This window comes from Dermochelys coriacea, chromosome 15 (assembly GCF_009764565.3).
Source record: "Dermochelys coriacea isolate rDerCor1 chromosome 15, rDerCor1.pri.v4, whole genome shotgun sequence".
Classification (NCBI taxonomy): Eukaryota; Metazoa; Chordata; order Testudines; family Dermochelyidae; genus Dermochelys; species Dermochelys coriacea.
In genome coordinates, this window is record NC_050082.1 from 19,257,896 (window position 1) to 19,280,471 (window position 22,576).

The following is a 22,576-nucleotide window of genomic DNA, read 5'->3' on the forward strand; positions in this document are numbered from 1 at the left end:
AGCGCTGCTTATAATTTTTCTAGTGTAGATGAACCCACAGACACAGGCAGCTGCCCAGACAAGTGTGGACCAAGTTTTTAATTGTAGAATTTAACTGTTCTATACATGAAGAGTTTTACTGGTATAACGATGCGAGTTAGGAGTGTTTTTTTTTAAACAATTATAGTTTGAGTTCAAGCCCTAGTGTGGTCTCAGTTATCCGGTATAAAGGGAACATCACTTACGGTCTAGATAATACTTAGTCCTGCCTGTGCCAGCAGTGCAGGGGACTGAACTAGATGACTTCTCAAGGTCCTTTCCAGGCCTATGATTCTATTTCACTTCACAAACCACAATATGACTTGGTCTACACTACAAAGCCTGGCAGCATAGTTATGTCTGCTAGGGGTGAGAAAATTCACAAAGCTCTGGGCAACATAGCTATGCCTGCAGAACGTCCACTGTCGATGGAACTACGCTGACAAAAGAGTGTTTTGGCAAATTTAGCTACCTACCATTGTTTTTAGTATGTTGATGAAAAACCTGCACCTTAAATAGGGGGATATGCTGGCATAGACTGTAGTTTAGACATTGCTTAAGATACTGGCATAAACAACCACACCCACACTACAGTTAGGGGAAGCTTGCTACTTTACCTGTACTAGCACAGTTAAAGCAACAAAAAACCTTCTAGTGTACGCAAGTGCTAAAAGCAGATTTTATAAAAGCCTACATCTAGCTCCAGGAATCTTTACATTAAATTTGAAGAAGTATCCCAATGAACAAACAATGGGTTTATTTGCTTTCAAATCAAACATTCCTGTGTGGAATCTGCAACCCAGACATTGCAGTATTATGCCAGTGAATGAGAACCCAGAACTGGAACGGACAGCAGCCTCTCCAAGGTAAGTGGCACAAAGTAAACAACACACACAGAGCAAATAAAGTAAAAATGTTCAATTTTTAATGATCTAGAGCAGTTTCCTCTAACGGTTACAAATGAAAGTTTCCATTGAGTTGACAATATTCCCATGGTTATTTTATTAAGAATGACTCAAACTTTGCTCACAGATTGAGGTTGATTTTAAAAAAAAAAAGAGGGAAGAGATGATAAAGATGATACAAGTTATACAAAATATTGAGGGATGTAAAAGAAAATCTAGGGGAAGAGTGCATCTCCTGAAGGCACACTGAAACATACCCCTCACGTTCCTGCTTTTACCTACAAGACAAAATATGGATCAAGACCTTCTGGGGATAAAAATAAAACTCCTAATTAAAACACAAGAGCATAATATCAGCAGCAACTTATTAATAAAGATAAAAGCTCAAACTACTCTGGCAGAAATGGAGTCCACAAGGAATCATAAGTCCAGAAACCTTAAGATAGAAACCATTTAATACATTGCACAGAACTGAACAGAGGAGACAGCCCTTCAAAAAGAGAACAGTATTACATTCAGTGGAGACCATAGGCTTAATTCACATCCACAGGTGCTATCATTTGTGTGTCAAGCCACAGGAGCTGTTGTGCCAGTAGGAATTTACATCCATTGCCACCAGTGCCACTGCCCTCCCCCAGGGCCCTGTCCAGGAAGGGAGCTTTAATTTACACAGCTCTGAGCCTCTTTTGAGGCCCACCTGGTGAAGTTTAGCTGGAAAGGGCTCTATCAGCATGTTTCCTAGGCCTGATCTTTGCTTAAAATGCAGGTTGACATAGCTATGGTGATCGGGGTGTGAAAAAGCTACACCCAAATGCTGTAGCTATGTTGACCTAACTCCTGGCGTAAATGCAGCTAGACTGACAGAAGCATGCTTCCGTCAACCTACCTACAGCATCCCTACAGTGGCAGAAAACCCTCTGTCGCTGTATCTACCCTGTGGGTTATGCTACCATAGGTATGGTGCTGTAGCTATACCCTACAGTCCCTATAATGTAGAGATGCCTTTAGGCATCCCATTTCTAAGGCACTGCTGGCTCCAGGGCCCTCCATAAGTATGAGAGTTGTGGGAGGCTTGCACCACTGCTACTTCTCTCTCCCACCCCCTAAGGAAGTTGGTCCCACAGATAGTGAATTAAGCCCCAAGTCTGACCAAAAAAATCCTCAGCAGCTTTATATGCCCAAAACACAGAAGACTAAAATGTAACTCATGGAGGAACAACGGCCATCAGGCCTTGGTTAAAAGCAGCTGTCTCTTAAGCAGTGTTGCATACTCTCCCCTCTAAACTCTTTCAAGGTTAGGGTATATTCTCCTCCTCTTCTTCTTCCAAATTTTCAGCCACAACCTCTGAAACCATGTATATAGGTGTGCACACCTACTTGACAGCACATAAAATTCCCACATTATTGCACACAGCCCCCCATCTGAATGGGCAGATGAATAATGAGGATTTGTACATGCAAAGTTTCTGCATGCTAGGTTGAAGCCTACTGAAAATTTGAACCTTACATTTTACACATTTAGGCCAAAATATAACCGAGAGCTACCTAGCAAGTAGAACAGGACGCCAAACCAACAGCAATATACCTGGTGATCGACCACAGGCAGTACTGAACCCCCTCTAAGGTTTTGTAGTTTGCGTTTGTGATAACCGTACACTACACGTTCAAAGTGGTTTAACAAACCTTAATTAAAGGGTTTGTGAAACAATTAATTGGGCTGGAGATACTCTGCATACATAGGCAGCTATAAATTTATGTTCTGGGATTGTCCAAGTACAAGAACACGGAACCATCTGATGTTAACAACATCTTTAAAATAAAAGAATCAACGTATCCCCTGATACACACATACCAGCCCACTTTCCAAAAGCAGATCTCATTCATGAAAGGGACAGTTTCTTAAGCTTAGAGATGGCAAAGTTAAAAAGAAAAGGAGTACTTGTGGCACCTTAGAGACTAACAAATTTATTAGAGCATAAGCTTTCGTGAGCTACAGCTTTTCCACCAAATGCATCCGATGAAGTGAGCTGTAGCTCACGAAAGCTTATGCTCTAATAAATTTATTAGTCTCTAAGGTACCACAAGTACTCCTTTTCTTTTTGCGAATACAGACTAACACGGCTGCTACTCTGAAAAAGAAAGTTAAGTCTCTCTCTAGCCAGAGAATCCAGGGCCACAAGTATAACAATAGATTTCTGATCCCACACAAATTGCATGTGAAAGTCATGGACAGTATGCAAAAAAAAAAAAAAGTCTCTCAAAGTTTGGAAATCACTCCAGTTACAGATGAAGAAATTCTGTAAACTAAAGAGGTTTTTAAAATAGTACATAGAGGTCTTCAATTTATAAAAGAAAAAGAAAAAAAAATCTATTTTAAAATGTTTTGCACTTGCCTTATGTAGAGATTACATATGTTTAAATAACTGTATGTTTCATACAAGCACTTTTACAGTAATAAAAACCTAATTCAAATTACATAATGAAAACAATTCCTGCACAATAAGATTCCTTTATAAAGTACATTTTTTGTTATTTTAGTTTTCAAGTATTCCACATTCCAATGCATCAGTTAGTGGTGTGCACAGTCACTTTCAGGGTCACTGCTGCATTATTCTTCCCTCCCCCAGTTCCTTTTGGTCGTCTGTGACGACTCGTTTTCAGCATGCAGGAAAACCTCTGCTTTACTGGATTGCTGGATTTAGAAAGGCCACTTAGTTCTACCCAAACTGAAATCACAAGCAGCAAAGATCCCAGCTCCTGCTATTTACTGAGTCAGTCAGAGTCATCGTCACAACCACCATCACTGCCTTCAAGATCGTTGCTCTGCAAAGTAGAATGAAAAAAGAATGGTTTTGTCATCAGCTTATTATAGACCCAAATCAAAAGACTGGATCGAAACTGCTCCAAAAGTCTAGGGAAAGGTGAATCTGGATCCAAATTTCATGACTTGGACCCACCTCTAGTTACTGCATTTGAAATTATAGGGAGTCGGGGGGGAGAAATACTGTCTTTTACTTCTTATGACACATAGTTAAATGGAAGAATCCAGTTCCATATAGCTCCATGGAAGCAATAACTTACAGGGATGCTGTCAGGTCAATTTAGATGCCAAATAATAATGACAGAATTGTTATTCCTGTTAGCACAGCAGAGCCAATACATCTTAAGATGAGAAGCAGGATTTTATTCTCTCATACCTCATTAATAGAATTGTTTACTAAATTCTAAGCAATTGCTGAAGGACTCTGTTCAGTTAAGTGTGAAACTGAATGACGACAATTTGCAGCACACTGAAAACTGAAAACGCAGGGAGAGCGTATAAAACTTAATTTAAAAACACAATGAACTACACACGGCTCCTGTACCAAGTGTATTCTTCCTTTTCATATTTAAGTCAACCAAAACCTCCACATTTCTTGAAGCCATCACAAAACTGAGAATTTCCCCAAAGCACTCCAGAATCTACAGACCTCACTGCAAATTTTAGGTCCAAATTGTCATAGAAATAGGGCCTTGTGTACAAGTGCCGAAAATTTTTTTTAAAAATGTTTTCTGTTGTACAGCAACAATCTTTTTTCCACCAAATGCATCCGATGAAGTGAGCTGTAGCTCACGAAAGCTTATGCTCTAATAAATTTGTTAGTCTCTAAGGTGCCACAAGTACTCCTTTTCTTTTAGCAACAATCTAAGGGGCTATTAGTAACACATATAAGGAAACTGGTTTAAAGTTTGAATTCTACACTGACATTATCCCTTTAAAGAACGAGCTAACGTGACTGAATAAAGTCAGGGGTTCTACAGTGTTTTCTTAGCACAAATATTCAGAGTGCAGTTATAATAAAGAAAAGCATTGTCAGCAATGATCATGATATGGCTTAGGGTGATGGATTTCCAACTGTTGATTTAAAACCAAATGCAAACAGCTGTATGTAGCTTTGAAAAGGAAATGGCCTTTTCTATTATAAAACAAAAAGAGCGTAAATTTATCCAACTACAAAACAACCAGCACAACATGCTGCAGTGTAAATAGGCTAAAAAACTTGTATTAAGGAATCTGTCACAAAACTCCTTATTTATCTGTTCCCAGCCAGCCCGTGACAACTGCGAATCTAATGTATTTGTTTATTGGTAACAAGCACAAATGGCTTCTGCTAGCCCAGCAGCTCAGTGCTTCTTTAACATGTCATCAGTGAGCCTTTATTATATCATCATCATCAAACAGCACTGGAGGCTGGAGAGAATTCTTTGTACCTTTCTGAGTCACATTAAACCCAATTAAGGTGGCATGTGGTATGAGCATTTTACATCCAGTGACAACAGTGTTTCCATGCAGTGTATTTGTGGCACCTTAGAGACTAACAAATTTATTTGAGCATAAGCTTTCGTGAGCTACAGCGAGCTACAGCGAGTGAGCTGTAGCTCACGAAAGCTTATGCTCAAATAAATTTGTTAGTCTCTAAGGTGCCACAAGTACTCTTTTTCTTTTTGCGAATACAGACTAACACGGCTGCTACTCTGAAACCTGTCATGTATCTACATCAGCACCACCGCAGCAAAACAATTGTCAGGGTTATTTTTGTACTTCTGGTAAATCTCTAGTTGTCCTTATTCATGCAATTAATCCAGGCTGTCAATTTTAATTTCAATGTTAGAATTTTGTTTCATGCCAAAACAAATCATAAAATGTTAGCGGTGGAAGAGACCTAGTCCGACCTTTGTCAGTGCAGGATTGTTCCCAACATAGCAAGACCCTAATTTAAAGAACTCCTGTTAACTAAAGATTATTCAATCACCACTCCAAGTTTTCAGATGTGCAGAAAGAAATTCATTAAAAAAAAATTAGGATTCCATTGAGTTGTTTTTCTAGTACTGTCTCCAGCTTAGTTTTAACAGGTCCCAAGCAAACAATGTTTCCACAAGTCCCTTGGGAGACTATTTCACAGCCCAACACATCTCTCAGGAAGATTTGAATTTCAGTCTACAAATTCCCCTTCTTAATACTATATCCCATGTCTCCTCGTTATACCTATTCAAATCAATAGCAGCTTCATCTTATAACTTCCTATTAAGCTCCGTGGGAGTTTTGGCTCCTGGTGGGTTTGCAGGATTGCGTGCAGAGTAATTAAACTTACTTTCCTCTGAGTTTAAGCTTCTTTGCAAGTGAACAGACCCTTAAACAAAACAGAAAATTAGATAAAGGATAAGAGAGTTCTCCATGCAAACTGGTATTTAAAGGGACCCTACCAATTTGAAATCTAGTCTCTCTTGAGTTCAAGGTAGTTACAGATAGTAACATCTGCCCCTAGCTCCCAACCCAGATTTATATCATTTAGCAATCACATCTTCCTGTGCTTTAATATATTTCTTCCTTTTTCCACTTGCCATGTGCAAAACTAACAAAAAACAGTGAAAGGGACTATCTGCAAAATGCTGTCATATATATATGTATTTCTCGATATCTGGATAGGATTATTTTAATCTAGTCTCTTTAAATGATAGTTATGTTAGGTGGTGTAGTGACAGCAGGTAAAAGTGTTCAGGAAGAAGAGCAATTTTTTTTTTTTTTAAATTGACAGTATCCCTCTAAAAAGATAATAGTTTCAACCATTACCTTTGAGTTTCTGTCATTGACTTGTACCCCTGAAGAAGTAGCACTGAAGTCATGGATGGAGAGCGTGCTCAGCCAGTTCACCATGGATTGCTCCTCCCTTTCAGTGTTGATAATAGTGGGATAGATATGTTGCTCTTTGAAAACAGCGATCTTCTCCTCCTCCTCTGTCCATTCCAGTGGCTCATGTAAACCATCATTTCCAAAGCGTCTATTGTACTTTTCAAAGTGCACCTTTTCCAAGACCAGCCCAAGCCCTGGAGCTTTGGGGACATCCACCTTTTCCTCTCCCCAGCTGCGCTCCATGATGGACTCCAGTGCATAGCCTTTCACTACAGCTATCACCAAACCAATCATCTTCCTTATTTGGTGCATCATAAAACTCTGTCCTTTCACCTTTATCACAGCAAATTCCATGCCCTCCTTCACAAAGGGCTCTTCGCAATATATCTCCATGATGTACCGTTTGGCACTGGGGTCTTTGGGTCCCTTCTGAGAAGTGAAGTTGTGGAAGTTATGGGTCCCTTTGTAGCAAGCAAGAAGCTTGTTGACTTTCTCAAGAGTCTCTTTGTTCAGACGGTAAGTTTTGTCTTGGATATCACGGTCTTTATGGGCAAAGGCAAATGTTGGTAGCATGTAGAAGTAGGTTCTGGCATCACACTTGTTCTTGGAGCTGAATCCCCCGGTTACTCTTTTCAGTCCTCATTTTAAAAATGACATTTTGTTAACAAAACTTTTGAATCAGCCAATTTAAGCCACATTACAATCCCCACCCACTAAGAAGAACCTATATAAAATAGAAGGTGGGAGAGGCAGGGGGGAGAACAAAAAAAACCCTTTTCACATTGAAATATTTGAGCGGGGAGGGGGAAAATCTGAATGGTATAGCAAAAAGCTCCATGATAAAGAATTCCTCTTTAAACTAAAATCAGTGTTTGTACACACTGCTGGGATACCCACTTTTTCATTATTCTTACCCAGAATTCTGATATGAGAAGGAAGACAGTTATTGATCTTTTCTAAAACGTCATCTATCAGCCAGATCTTCAGTGACACAATCTGTCCAGCGGCAGACACGCCCTATGAAAACAAAAACAACGAGAACACACATTGGTAGTTGTGCCACAGTGAAAGATCTGTATGAGAACAAAAATTTAAAATGGATAGTCTGTTTACATTCTCGGTTCATTTTTTTGCTGTTATTGGTCATTGCAAACTGAAGTGAAGAACCGTAAAGTCAGAACCACACAGAAAGGCACACAAGTAAATTCAGCACCACTGCAAACCTAAGATGCATGGTATTTTTCCCCACTTGTAAAACTGAGATATCAAAGAATAAGAGTTTAAAGGATTTTCCCTGAGTCACATAGAAGCCAACTGTACCAAAGCCATGAATAGAACCCGATCTCCCAACTGAGTGCTTCAGCCACAAAATCATCTGTCCACTCATGGGTTAGTAGGGTAGTTTGGTTAGTGTGGAGGAAGGGATAAGGTTGAAAATATATTATACTATCACTCTGTGCTGTGGTATTTCACTGTATTTGAGTCATACAAAACCAAACACATACTATATGCAAGTCTGTACATCATGGTAGCATCTATGAATCTCAGTTAAGAATTAGGGCCCCCTGTGTGCTAGACACCACATAGTCAAAGAACAAAAACAGTTCCCAACCCAAAAAATTCCTAATATATCAAACAGGATGGAACAAACAGGGCAGAAGTGGGTTGGGAGGAAGAAGTAACAAATAGATGAACACAGTTAAAGTAGAAAAGCAGAGGTCACAACTGAGACGATAAAGTAGCACCTTTACAAATTTAACAGATATCTAGTCACTACCCTGGTATATATTAACTAGTATTTATTTATACTTTAATTTAGTAGATGAGGGTTCATGCTACAAATATTTTATCTTTAGTATAATTATACATTCACTATACATTCATTATCAAATGAAATGAGAACCCCACATTATAAAAGTGACATCCGATGAAGTGAGCTGTAGCTCACGAAAGCTTATGCGCAAATAAATTTGTTAGTCTCTAAGGTGCCACAAGTTCTCCTTTTCTTTTTGCAGACTAACACGGCTGCTACTCTGAAACCTATTTCTCATCTGTGATCCAAAATGCACATGATCAGAGACAGTCACAACAATCTCAGTGCTACTAGCTTCTGTTAGAGCACGAAAGAAAGAGCTTCAACACCTTGTCTGTTCGCGCACACCTCTGAAAGGACATTTTTTTCATATCATCACCGTGGTTTTCTGGGATGCACCCTGACCGAACGAGGGCAGATACTAAGTCATCCTCGATCGTCTTGAACTGCGAGGACCCCACGTTTCGCTGAAGAGAAAGATAAAATAGAGGAAGAAAACTACAATTAATACTTTCTTTGAAGATCCATCATTACCCAGAACCCAATAACCACTGGACTCCCAATGAATTTTCAAAGTTCTCTCTTCACAAAACAAACAGCGCTGCCCCTCTCTAGCAAACCCTACCAATTATATTTTACCTGGAGTTATGAATGAGACAGATACATTTTCAGTATTTCTTTTACTATTGTAGCTAGTAACAGATAGAAGTGATTTCAGATGTTTCCTCAACCTCTGCCCAACCCATGAGTAACTGGATTTGTATGGAGATTACAAGTGACCAACCTGTGGGTCTGCAACACGAGACCAAAGGAGATGTTATTCCAGTACAGCCACTGTCACTCCAAAGCCAGCACACTGGGAATTCTGAGTCACCACATTCATAAATTAGATTTATACATTCTTAGATTGTATAAATCTAAGGGCTCACAACTTTGCTGCTACTATTGCATTGGAAAAGTCACTTTCTGCACAGCGTGGTTAAGAGAGCAGCCATGTATCTGTGGGCTTGTCTATCCTGGAGACACTTTGTAGCAGTTGAAGTGAGCTGTAGCTCACGAAAGCTTATGCTCAAATAAATTTGTTAGTCTCTAAGGTGCCACAAGTCCTCCTTTTCTTTTTTGCGAATACAGACTAACACAGCTGCTACTCTGAAACCTGTAGCAGTTTTGTTATAATACTGCTACACCAACACAAACCCACCCCCACTATGTAATTTAGCTGCAGCAGGGCAGTTTAGCCTGTTTCCAAACTGAAATAAGCCACTCCAGTGCAGCACATCAAAACCATGGGGCTGCATTAGGGCAAGTATCCCCATTATAGACAGGTTCTAAAAATGCAACAGAAAGAGGCAGAAGTGTAATCTGCATGTTTTGGGGTCATGTGCTGTGTTTCAATGATACACTGAATACCCATCTACACTACAGGACACATTCCGGGAGAATGTAATGCTTATGCCCATTTTTGCTTGTACATGTCTAAACATAAGAACATACAAATGGCCATACTGGGTCAGACCAAAGGTCCATCTAGCCCACAGATGCTGGTATCCTGTCTTCGGACAGTGGCCAAACACATTTTAGAAGTGAAATGAGCAGGGCGGGGAAAATCCAAGAGCCAGTGAAACAGCCACAACTGCGGAGCCTCAACCAGAGAGCTCAATGGAAAGGTAGCAGGGATGTTATAAGATAGCTTTAGGATCATTAATTGAACTGGTGGAGCCGCACACAGCAGGCTTATCTACAGCAAGGTTTTTCTGAAAAATCTCCCATCGTTGCTACAACTCCAGTACAGTTCTATTAGGATCTGCATTGGTGGGAAAGCTGGTGTGGACCGGCTGCTAGCATAACATAAACTATGTTCTCTGAATGACACTAACACATCTGAATCTAAGGTTAAGCGAGGTGCGTCCCAGCCTCCTGGATTTTTGGAGCCTACAGCTGCTCGTCCTTCTTGGCTACCACCTCCCTCCCCTCATTTCAGACACAGCACTACTTTGGACATGTTGATGGAGACAGACATGCGCCCCAAACGCAAGAGGCTGAATAGCATTTATTGCCTAACCACATACTTGCATCCCATGGTAGCCTTTCCCAGAATATGCCATCAACAGAACAATCTTCCTTTTGGGAAATTTTTTATTCTGATCCTCCACATCCTTTTGGCTTCTCTTGAACCTTTTGTCTTGGTGTCCATTTTCCTCTTGGTTTTCTGTCTCCTCACTGCTGCTCTTAAATCTTTTTGCCTGACTGGCAGCCGTTGCTCTCATATCCCCAGCCATTGCAAACCACTGAAAGTGACAGAGCAGGAAGCAGGCTTCAGCAAGTAGTGGAACAACAAAATGGCATCTCCATCAGTGGAAAAAACAAAGAGCGAATGGCTCAAACCCAGCACTTGGGCCGCAGTTTAGTATTTTTGGTTGTGAATTGGAGAAACTGTGGGGAAAGTAATTTAAGAACATTTCCACTTAGGCTGTGTCTACACTATTGAAACTACACTGACGTAGCTACCTCAGCACAGATTTAAGCCTACTCCCATGGAAGGGATTTTTCCATCAGTGTAGGACCATCACCTCCACACCCCTCTCCCCCAGCTAAACTACGGTAGCTAGTATTTTTTCACACCCCGGATCAACGTAGCTATGTCAACCTAACTTTGCAGTGTAGACCAAGCCTGTGCCAGTATTTTGCAATTTGGTCACATTCTCACCCTTTCTTGTCCAACATAGGTCCAAACAGGGTTGCACAGCTGTTGGTGCACAGCTGTTCCTTGAACAAGGTGCCCAATGTGCTCCCCCTCTTTATAAATGAACTAACAATAATTCCTAGCTCTTTAATAGTGCTTTTCCTACGATCACAAAGCGCTTTACAAGCATCTTTAGCCCCATTTTACATATCAGGAAACTAAGATGTATGGGAAGTGACTTGCCCAAGGTCACCCAACAAGCCACTGACAGGGCTAGGAATGGAACCCAGCTTTCTCCTGGATCCCCCACTATTGTCATTCTCCACTAGGCCACACTCTCATATGAAGTTTCAGTCAGCCGGGTGGCCAGAGGGAGCTACGAAGCCGGCGCTCTGGGCGGAGGCAGCACACAGAGCTGCCTGGCCATGCCTCCGCCTAGGAGCTGAGCTAGGGGGATGTCCCCACTTCCGGGGAGGCGCAGAGCCAGGTAGGGAAACTGCCGGCCCCACCACACACACGCCCAGCACCAGCAGGGTCCTGGGCCCCACGGCACTGCCAGCGCCCCTCCCCAGCACCCTTGGCACCCCCAGGCCGCCCCTTCCCCACAAGATTTAGTCTGGGACATATAGTAGAAATCATGGAGAGGTCACGGGCTATGAATTTTTGTTTACTGCCTATGACTTGTCCATAAATTTTACTAAAAATACCCATGACTAAAACGCAGGCTTAGTGATGGCATATGCCACAGCATACATTATCTCACACAGAATGCTTGAGAACGGCCACCTTGAGAGAGCAAGGCAGGGAAGTGCATAAGAGACACAGAATCATAGAAGTGTAGGACTGGTTAGATGACAAGAAGTCACCTAATCCAGTCCCCTGCACTCAAGGCAGGACTACCTAACAACTTGACCATTCCTGGCAGGTGTTTGTCTAACCTGTTCTTACAAACCTCCAATGAGATGCTGCTGCAAACTCCCTAGGCAATTTGTGCCAGTGCTGCACTACCCTGACAGGTTTCAGAGTAGCAGCCGTGTTAGTCTGTATTCGCAAAAAGAAAAGGAGGACTTGTGGCACCTTAGAAACTAACCAATTTATTTGAGCATAAGCTTTCGTGAACTACAGCTCACTTCATCGGATGTATTACGATGAAGCGAGCTGTAGCTCACGAAAGCTTATGCTCAAATAAATTGGTTAGTCTCTAAGGTGCCACAAGTCCTCCTTTTCTTTTTGCGACTACCCTGACAGTTAGAAACTTTTTCCTTAATGTGCAACCTAAACCGCCCTGGCTGCAATTTAAGCCCACCGCATCTTATCCTAGCCTCCGAAACTAACAAGAACCATTTCTCACCCTCCTCCTTGGAGCACTTTACGTACTTGAAAGCTGTTATCGTAGAATCTCAGGGTCGGAAGGGACCTCAGGAGGTCATCTAGTCCCCCCCCCCCCGATCTTCTCCTCTCCACACTAACCAAGCCTCGCTTTTTCACTCCTCCCTCATAGGTCACGTATCCTAGACCTTTACTCGTTTGTGCTGCGCTCCTCTGGGCTTTCTCCAATTTCTCCCCCTTTTTCCTGACATCTGGCGCCCAGGACGGGTCACCCCAGCCCAGCTGAGGCGCTGGACCCCCGCGAGGACCTAGCCCTGAAAGGAAGGAAGCTGCACGATCAGGATCAGACACTTTCCCCCTCCCTGCGCCCATCTTCCAGCCTGCGAGCCCAGCCGCGCCCGGGGCCCGGGTACATACGCCGGGCGCGCTCTTCGGCCCCCCGCCGCCGCCCGCTCTCGCCGAGAGGCCCCGGGCCACCGCCCCGAGAAGTCGCCACCGCCCCGGCATGGCCCCCCCCAGCCCCGGCCAGGGCGGCGCGAGCTGCACTTACGCGGCTCCCGCAGGGCTGGGGCTCGGCGGCCGGCACCACGTGGGCACAGGAACCGCCCCGCGCCCCGAGGCCGGGATCCCCTACGGGCGCCGGCTCGGGACACTCTTCCCTTCCCTTCGCGGCGCGCGGCCCTCGCGCTGGGAGGGGCTGCAGGAGGAGCGGGGGGGCGAGCGCCAGGCGGGCCGGGCCGGGCCGGCCAGCGCGTGCTGCTGGGGGGCGGCGCGCGCCCGCTCAGCCCCCGCAGGGGACCGGGCAGCCTGCAGGACGGAGCCCCGCCCGGATCCGCGCTCCCCTGGCGCTGCGCACTGCTGGGACCCCTTAGCGCCGGCCCCAGGCAGCCAGGAGCCCGCTGGGTTCCGGCTTCCCCAGCAGCGGGGGCGGGGCGGAGCTGAGCTCTGTCAACGTAACGAAGGAGGCTTGGCTCAGCCCCTCCTGCCCCCCAGGCATCTAGGCCCCGCCTCCGCCCCCTTCATCGCTGCTGACATTCGCTCCAGCGCCGGCCCTGGCCTTCCCTCCTGCCCCACAGCCAGATCCCCCCCCAGCCGGCTTGGGCCGCCCTCCTCAACCTCCCGCCCTCTCCCTCTCTGTTGCCCCTGGGGTGACCAGGCAGCAAGCGTGAAAAAGCGGGGGGGGGGGGGAATAGGAGCCTATGTAAGAAAAAGCCCCCAACTATCGACTGTCCCTATAAAATCGGGACATCTGGGCACCCTAGCTGCCCCTGCCCCTTCTCTTGCTGTCTCCGGCCTGCCCCCTCCATCTCGAAACAGATCTCAGCCCTCCACCTCCTGGCTCTCCCCTTTTCTGAGCCTGTCCAGCGTGTCTCTCCCCTTCCGTGGGGCTGTCATCCACCATCCACCCAACTCCTCCCCCTCAGCCTTCCTCTCAGCTTACTCCTCTCTCTCCTCCCTCATAGATACCAAGGTCAGAAGGGACCATTCTGATCATCTAGTCCGACCCCTGCACAGCGCAGGCCACAGAATCTCGCCCACCCACTCCTACGAGAAACCTCACCCATGTCTGAGCGATTGAAGTCCTCAAATCATGGTTTAAAGACGTCAAGGAGCAGAGAAGCCTCCCTCAAGTCACCCATGTCCCATGCTACGGCGGAAGGCGAAAAACCTCCAGGGCCTCTCCAATCTGCCCTGGGGGAAAATTCCTTCCCGACCCCAAATATGGCAATCAGCTAAACCCTGAGCATATGGGCAAGATTCACCAGCCAGATACTACAGAAAATTCTTTCCTAGGTAACTCAGATCCCACCCATCTAATATCCCATCTCAGGGGATTAGTCCTATTTACCCTGAATATTTAATATTTACTTACCAAAATCCCATTATCCCATCATACCATCTCCTCCATAAATTTATCAAGTAGAATCTTAAAACCAGATAGATCTTTTGCCCCCTTGGAAGGCTATTCCAAAACTTCACTCCTCTGATGGTTAGAAGCTGTTGTAAGCATCCAAGTCAGAAGAGCGGTTTTATTTTGCACAGTTTGCACTGAACCTTGCTGAACGTCCCAAATTTGCTGTACTGTGAGTTCAGCCTCCACCTGACCCCTTGGCCGCATGTTTCCTTACCTCTTCATTGGACCTGCAGCCCTGGTTCATCCCTCCAAAACGGCCATTTACTTGACTTGGTCCAGCTCTCTCTGTTGCCGAGTTCCCCTTCTCCAGCCATCAGCGGGTCTCTTTCAGCATCACCTGTCAACCTCCACCAGCACACGATTCCAGGAGAGGCAAAGCTGCTTTTGTAGTGAGCCAGCCACTCCCAGTCCCTATTCAAGCCCCAATTAATGGTGTTAAATTTGCAAATTAATTTTAGTTCTGCTATCTCTCTTGAAGTCTGTTTCTGAAGGTTTTTTGTTCAACTATAGCTACTTTCAAATCGGTTATAGAATGTCCAGGAAGATTGAAATGTTCTCCTACTGGCTTTTGTATGTTACCGTTCCTGATGTCCAATTTGTGTCCATTTATTCTTTTACCTAGGGACTGTCCGGTTTGGCCAACGTACATAGCAAAGGGGCATTGTTCGCACATGATGGCATATATAACATTAGTAGACGTGCAGGTGAATGAGCTTTTGATGGTGTGGCTGAGTCCTGTGATGGTGTCGCTAGAGTAGATATGTTTCAGAGTAGCAGCTGTGTTAGTCTGTATTCGCAAAAAGAAAAGGAGTACTTGTGGCACCTTAGAGACTAACCAATTTATTTGAGCATAAGTTTTTGTGAGATACAGCTCACTTCATCGAATGCAACCGCTGAAGTGAGCTGTAGCTCACGAAAGCTTATTCTCAAATAAATTTTTTAGTCTCTAGAGTAGATATGGGGACAGAAACAGACTTCAAAGAGAAACAGCAGAACTAAAATTCATTTGCAAATTTAACACATTTATTGCTAATTCATTTGTAAATGTAACAGCATTAATTTGGGCTTGAATAGGGACTGGGAGTGGCTGGCTCATTACAAAAGCAGCTTTGCCTCTCCTGGAATTGACACCTCCTCATCTACTATTGGGAGTGGACTACGTCCACCCTGATCCAATTGGCCCTGTCAACACTGGTTCTCCACTTATGAGGTAACTCCCTTCCCTTCATGTGTCATCATAAAATGCCTACATCTGTAATTTTCACTCCATGCATCTGAAGAAGAGGTGTTTTACCCACGAAAGCTTATGCCCAAATAAATCAGTTAGTCTTTAAGGTGCCACCAGACTCCTTGTTTTTATGTGTGAGCAAAGAGCTCACTTTTTCTCCTGAATTAATTGGTCATGCAAGATTTTCCTGAGGAGTATTTTAATCCTCACTGTATCTCTGAGAGGCATAGGTGCTGGGACTAGTGGTGCTGCTGCATCCCCGGGCCTGAAGTGGTTTCCATCATATACAGGGTTTAGAGTTTGGTTCAATGGCTCACAACACCCCCACTATACAAATTATTTCAGCACTCCTGCTGGGAGGTAATAAGTATTATTACTATCCTTGTTTTAGGGATGGGGAAACAGAGGCACATAAAGCAATTTACCCAAAGTCACAGACAGCATCAATGCCAGAGCTGGGATTGGAACTCACCCACAAGTCTAAATTTACTGCAGAGCTTTGCCTAATGGACAATGTTTCAGCAGAATGGGAGGCAACAGCTGGTGCTGCAGCAGCTGATAATACATCATCAGAGGGCTGCCCCTGCAATGACATATTACATTAATATATTATCAGAGCAGGACAGCACTGTGGGTCTGATGATGTATTAGCTTAATATATCACCCAAGAACCAGCAGTTTCTGATAATGTATTGCTTGCTGCTCGAATTTCATCACTGTCCAGTGGAATAGCGCGGGACAAATAATGGATTTTTTGGTTTGCTGGCGCTTCAGAAAAAATTTAAAAAAAAATCATTTCCGATTGAATGGTAAATTGAAATTTTTTAAACTTTTGGTGAATTGAAAAAAATTCATTTCAGGTCAAATGAAATGCTTCATTTGACTTGAAACAAAATATTTCATTTCAATTTAGAGCATTTCTTAAAAAATATTTTCAAAATAAAATTAAAGGAAACGTCTAAACAAAATGTCATTTTGAATCAAAATCAAAAGTTTTGTTACAAAAATATCAAAATTAAACGTTTTGAATTTTGGGGGAAATTTTTAGAGGTTTATATCTGATGGAAAGAATTTGGCAAAATTAACACATTTTCAATACATGTTGGTGTCACCGAATCTGCATTTTTACCCAAAAAAAGGTTGGATCAAAAAAAATTTGCCCTGATCTACTTGGGACTCTGCATGTTTTGTTTTCCCCACCTATCTTATCATTCTTTACGCAAACTATCTGGCAGTATATTCTGCAGCAAACTTTATCTGTATTGATTTGCACAATTATAACATAAGGTGTCACCTTATCAGGCACCAGCATGTATCTCCTGAAAAGCATCTGGAAATTGTGTTCTCATGCTCTGAGTGTCTGTGCTTTATAGCAGTGGCTCTCAACCTTTTCAGACTACTGCACCCCTTTCAGGAGTCTGATTTGTCTTATGTACCCCAAGTTTCACCTCACTTAAAAACTACTTGCTTACAAAATCAGACATAAAAATATAAAAATGTCACAGCACACTATCACTGAAAAATTGTTTATTTTCTCATTTTTACCATGCAATTATAAAATAAATCGATTGGAATATAAATATTGTACTTACATTTCAGTGTATAGTATACAGAGCAGTATAAACAAGTCATTGTCTGTATGAAATTTTAATTTGTACTGACTTTGTTAGTGCTTTTTATGTAGCCAGTTGTAAAACTAAGCAAATATCTAGATGAGTTGATGCACCCCTTGAAAACCTCTATGTACTCGGAGGTATAGGCACAGACTCTGTGGGTGCTCCGGGGCTGGAGCACCCATGGGGAAAAATTGGTGCGGCAAGCGCTGGGAGGGAGGAGGAACGCAGCACGCTTGGGGAAGAGGCGGGTCCGGGGATTTGGGGAGGGTTCCAATAGGAGCGGGGAGGGGGCTGGGGGCAAGCACCCACCGGCTCCAAGGAAAGTTGGCGCCTGTGCTCAGAGGGGTATGTGTACCCCTGGTTGAGAACCACTGCTTTATAGGGCAGAACCACATGAATGGGACTCTGGTTTCTTTCCATATTAGTAAGAAGTAGCTACAGATTAGCGTCAGGGAGCAATGTCTGTTTATTCAGTTGGAAACCGGGATGGTTGGCAATTATAAGCAGGCCAGATTATCAACTACGGACTTGTTGTTTCTGCTAATAAGGGAAAGAAATACAGCATGTCCCTTTCAGGACCAACACATCTGACTTATTTCAGAGGCAACGTGGGATGGGGAAGATTCATCACTTGATCCCAGCCGCACTTTGTTTAGAGAAGTGATAAAAGTCAGCCTGTCAAAATAAAATGAAGCAGATCCACTGCCAATGAAACCATTAAGAGCAATCTATAGATTGCTTGGACCAGGGCTTCTCAAAACATTTTTTATTTCATGGAGTCAACCTCACTATAATAGACTATTATCTCATGGCCAAGTACAGGCACATGGGCCCATTTACCCTCTCATTCATAGGTTCATGGACAAAACATCCATTTTATTAGAGCATAAGCTTTCGTGAGCTACAGCTCACTTCATCGGATGCATCGAAAATGCATCCGATGAAGTGAGCTGTAGCTCACGAAAGCTTATGCTCTAATAAATTTGTTAGTCTCTAAGGTGCCACAAGTACTCCTTTTCTTTTTGCGAATACAGACTAACACGGCTGCTACTCTAAAACATCCATTTGGCTCCCCCCCTGCAATTGATAGTTGCACAGTCCCCTCCTAATCTATTTGCAGTTCATACAGGCCTCTTTTCCCTTCTCATCCTCAGCCCCATGGACCCACCCCAATCTGCAGTTGCATAACATCCTTGTTGCAACAGCCACAATTGCTTATATGGTAAAGTAATATTGTGAGTAGCACTGAATGCACTTCAGCTGTCTTTAGTGCAGTTTAGCAGCCAGAAGGAAGGAAGAACAGCTAGCACCATGTGATCAGCCAGCTGTGTACAGATCACTAGCAAGTGCTCCATGGAGCCTAGTTATGAACAGCTGCCTTAGATTAGATATTCAGGTTTTCTTAAGAAAATCCATCTATCTCAGGGTTTTCTATAGTGCCCATCTCTGTAGTATCAAAACACCATTAATGGTGTTACCATCACTGTGATAATGCCTAGAGGCCCCAACTTAGATTAAGGTCCTGTTATTGCTATATGCGGTATAAATATATAGCAAGAGAACACATCTAACCCCAAGGAATTGGCAAACTAAACAGACAAGGCTGCTAAAGGAAGGATCATTCGTTATCCTCTGTGTCTGTTGGGGGGCGGGAAGGGGGGGTGAGGGGCTATTTGGTTGATTTTTAACATGGGGAACTGAGGCACAAGGAGCTTAAGTGACTTGCCCAAGATCACACAGCAAGTCTGTGGTAGAGTTGGGAAGTGTGCCTGCCCCCTCCTCCCCCAAATGATAGAAGCTTTAATATTGCAGTAGGTGGTGGAGATGGCTAGTGATTCCCACATTTGATTGTTGGTGATGATCATGAAGTCTATGCAATCAGTGCAGTAGCTTGGATTTGATATGCAGTACACAGCTAGCTCTTACCTAGCATCTTTGGGAATGAAATTAATGAGGGGTTTAATTCCCTGCACATGCATTTCTGCTGCATAATCCAAACTAAATTGGAGTCAGTACAGGAAATCAAAGTTCCCTGCTGTTTTTATGAGAACAGATTAATGTTTCATGTATGTTTAGTAGCAATAACAACATTGAAGTGTGCTGAATGGTGCAGCTACCTGCCCTGAACTGCAGTTGCTACTCTCAAGTTCACTCAGTTGTGAAATCAACGACCTAAAACCTTTCAATGGATTCAAGTGAATCCAGGGACTATGGGACATTTACACCTGTGTCAAACAGCAATTCAGCACAGCATGAATTTCTCGATGGGATCAGAGGGAGAAGTTAGTGCATATGGATTATTTTTCTAGTGCAAAAATGCTCCTTAAATGTAGTCAGTGTCATTCCTCGCTCTCTCAGGTTCAGTTTATAAAAGAAAAGAACTTAGTTCACACAAGCCCTTGAAAATCTCACTGGGAAAAATCCCTGGGTGCATCCTCCTGTACCTAGTCACAGGTATTGTATCTTCTGCCTACAGCATACAATACTGTGCACCAAATCCTGCCATCAGCCCCCTACTGGGAACGTAAACCAGAGCAGAATTTGAACTGCTGCCTTATCTCGGACAAAGGTGGGTAGCTTGCATGACACTGATGTCTAATTGATCTAGCGAGTGTTAAAACACTTTTCATGTCTCTGCATTCCCATGGCAATAGCTACCAGAGAAAAGGCATGCTGCAGCAGGCATGCATGCTTGGGGCCTGTGCTCTGCTTGTGGTCACTATATGGAGCAGGTATACCAAACTCAGTCTGAGCTACATTTGCTCTCACCTGCCCCCCCGGAAAGCAGACTGCCTGTGTCCAGTGGGCTTAAAGTCTAAAGGGAGTTTTAGTATTGACTATAATGGATGCAGGATAGAGCCAGTGGTCTCTACTGCTGCAGTGGGGACCCTCAGAAGGTTTGCCTGGATATTGCTCCTCAAAGGCACTGCAGAGCTCAGCTGCCACAGTGCTAATTAATCATGAGGACAACACTGTTTTTTCCTTCATTCTTCGCACTCGCGGGGCTGAACAGATCTGAAGTTAATGGTTCACTTGCTGCCTGTACTGGCACCACAGTCCCTACTGCTGGAGCTGCAAATCAAAATGTTTGCCCTCTCAGTTCTGCAGAATGAGGAGCAGCAAAACAGCAAATAGGTACTGCTAAATTAACTCAAATTTAAAAATAAAACACAACGTACCTTAGCACACTGGAAATCTTCCATTCCCTGCTCCTTTCAGCAATGAGAGTCAGGGTCCTCTGTCTCAGTCCATTGGGCCCAGTCCAAAAACTAATGGCACAAAATTTCCCCCTGCTAATACCATTCACTAACCTGAGATATGGAAAAGATACAGAAGAGGATTGTCTAAGGCACTGTTCTGAGAATCCATATGTTCTTGTACTGATCCATACATATTTTGCTGTGTAAGCTCTTATAGCTCATCAGAGCAGTCTTGAATGCGAGCCCACATGCCATTCTCAATATTTACCTTAATAGTTACTTTGCCTAGCGTTCCCTTCTGTTGATCTTAGCTTTACACTAGACATTGGTACTTTCTGCTCTATTTGCCGTATCTCCGGGTTTCTTGTTGGCTCCCAAGATACCCTCAGAGAAGGCCTGGAGTTCCCCAGCTCAGGCTCGTTCTCACTGCTTTGCATTCACTTACTCTCCAATTTCCAGACTTGAACTGACCCTCACACCGGCTCCCTCTAATAGAAGTGGTCACCATGCTTAAAAGGTTGCCGTATTTTAGAGACCAAGCACCTGCTATATCCTCATTCATTGCCCACCTACTACTGTTGCAATGCCTTCAACTGCATTATTTATATTACTGTAGCACAAAGGAGCCCCAGTCCTGGGCCGGGACCCCACTGTGCCTGTACGAACATAGAATGAAAAGATAGTCCCTGCCCCCAAAGAGCTTACAGTCTCAGTACAGGACAAGCGACAGCAGCTGGATACAGACAGCCAGGGGAGCTCAAGGAGACAATAGTGGTCAGCATGGAAGGTAGTCGTCGCAGCACGTTAGCTGCGTAACCATGACCAACATTAGTTATTTTAAGCTGCCAAGATCAGTTCTCAGGAGCAAGAGCATAGCCGGCGAACTGCTGGATTGAGTTTAAAAAATTTAGAGGTAATTCGAGATTTTTAATGTTACCTCAGTGGTTTGAGCATTGGCTGGCTAAACCCAGGGTTGTGAGTTCAATCCTTGAGGAGGCCCATTTAGGAATCTGGGGCAAAATTGGGGATTGGCCCTGCTTTGAGCAGGTGGTTGGACTAGATGACCTCCTGAGGTCCCTTCCAACCCTGATATTCTATGCTTCTATTCTATGATTAATAGTGGGTGCCTATTTGGATTGCTTTCCCCCCACTAGCCCAGGACTCATCTAATTTGGGGATATCACCCAAAACATCAGATACAACGTTTTGGCAGAAACAGACACACGTCTCACAAGTCAATGGGTTCAGAAGCTGGATCCCATGGCAATTGTGTAATGAGTCTTTAATGCCAGCCTGAGTCGAATCTAAAACAAGGATGGGAACCAGCAGGTGGTGCTCTTTTACAACAGAAGAGATCAGAATGTGACTTAAAAAAAAAAGAGACAAAGAGGGTGAGGTAATATCTTTTACTGGACCAACTTGTCTTGGTGGAAGGTACAGTACAAGCTTTCAAGCTTCATCAAGCTCTTCTTCAGATCTGGGAAGGAAACAGAAGTTGGTCCAATAAAAGATATTACTTCACCTGCCTTGTTTCTCACATAGCCTGGGACCAACACAGCGACACCACCGCTTTCAAAAAAAAAAAAAAAAAAAAAAAAAAAAAAAAAAAAAAAAGGATGTGGTTATAGGTGTGTGTGTCTGTCACTCTTTGATGGCTCTGGATGCATCACTTCCTGTGAAAATTATTTGCAATTACCTGCCTCTTGATGCAGTCTGGTGCAACTCAACAGCTCAGCTATTGAACTGCAGGAGTAACTTTGAGCCAGACAGGCTTTAGAGCATTGCCCAGAGAGAGGGAGCGAGTAAAGCCACCAGAGGCAGCAGAGAAATCCCGTAGCTGCTACTTGTTATGGTTTGAAGTTCTCAGATCCGGGGGGGGGGGGGGGGGGGGTGGCTAGATGGACAATGGAAAGCCCCTTCATTGCAGTGTTGAGGGGATGAAACCAAGACAGGGAAGCTTTGGTTACTGCATGGAGAGGAAAGGAGGCAGCTCATGACTTCACTGAGGAAAATCCATTCCTGATGCTGGAAGGCCTCATGGCAGTGGTTCTGCTACACAGAGAGAGAGAGGATTTGGTAGCTGGGCAGGGGGATGAGCACCCCCGTTGCATCAGAAAGTCCAATTGCACAGGATCCACCCTGCAGTAGGGTTTGGGGAAGCAGAGCCTATTGGTTTCCCACTCTACGCGCCCCCCCGG

General features: G+C 43.9%; 1 protein-coding gene across 6 annotated transcripts; it reads right to left on the bottom strand.

Moving 5' to 3' along the window:
• Positions 1-3,218: 3,218 nt before the first annotated feature.
• PUS1 (pseudouridine synthase 1) lies at positions 3,219-20,462 on the bottom strand. Of its 6 annotated transcripts, none has more exons than XM_043498106.1 (6): positions 20,358-20,462; positions 10,477-10,695; positions 8,737-8,874; positions 7,509-7,611; positions 6,535-7,232; positions 3,219-3,746 (listed from the first exon to the last, which is right to left on the bottom strand). In XM_043498106.1, exons 1-6 carry the CDS (start codon positions 20,379-20,381, stop codon positions 3,696-3,698), a joined length of 1,233 nt encoding a protein of 410 aa, XP_043354041.1. In that variant the 5' UTR covers positions 20,382-20,462; the 3' UTR covers positions 3,219-3,695. The 6 variants fall into 6 exon arrangements, with proteins under 6 accessions (XP_043354041.1, XP_043354040.1, XP_043354042.1 ...); XM_043498105.1 differs by lacking the exon at positions 20,358-20,462 and adding an exon at positions 14,549-14,593; XM_043498107.1 differs by lacking the exon at positions 20,358-20,462 and adding an exon at positions 12,970-13,093 and having other exon boundaries at positions 10,477-10,840.
• Between the last annotated feature and the right edge of the window lie 2,114 nt (positions 20,463-22,576).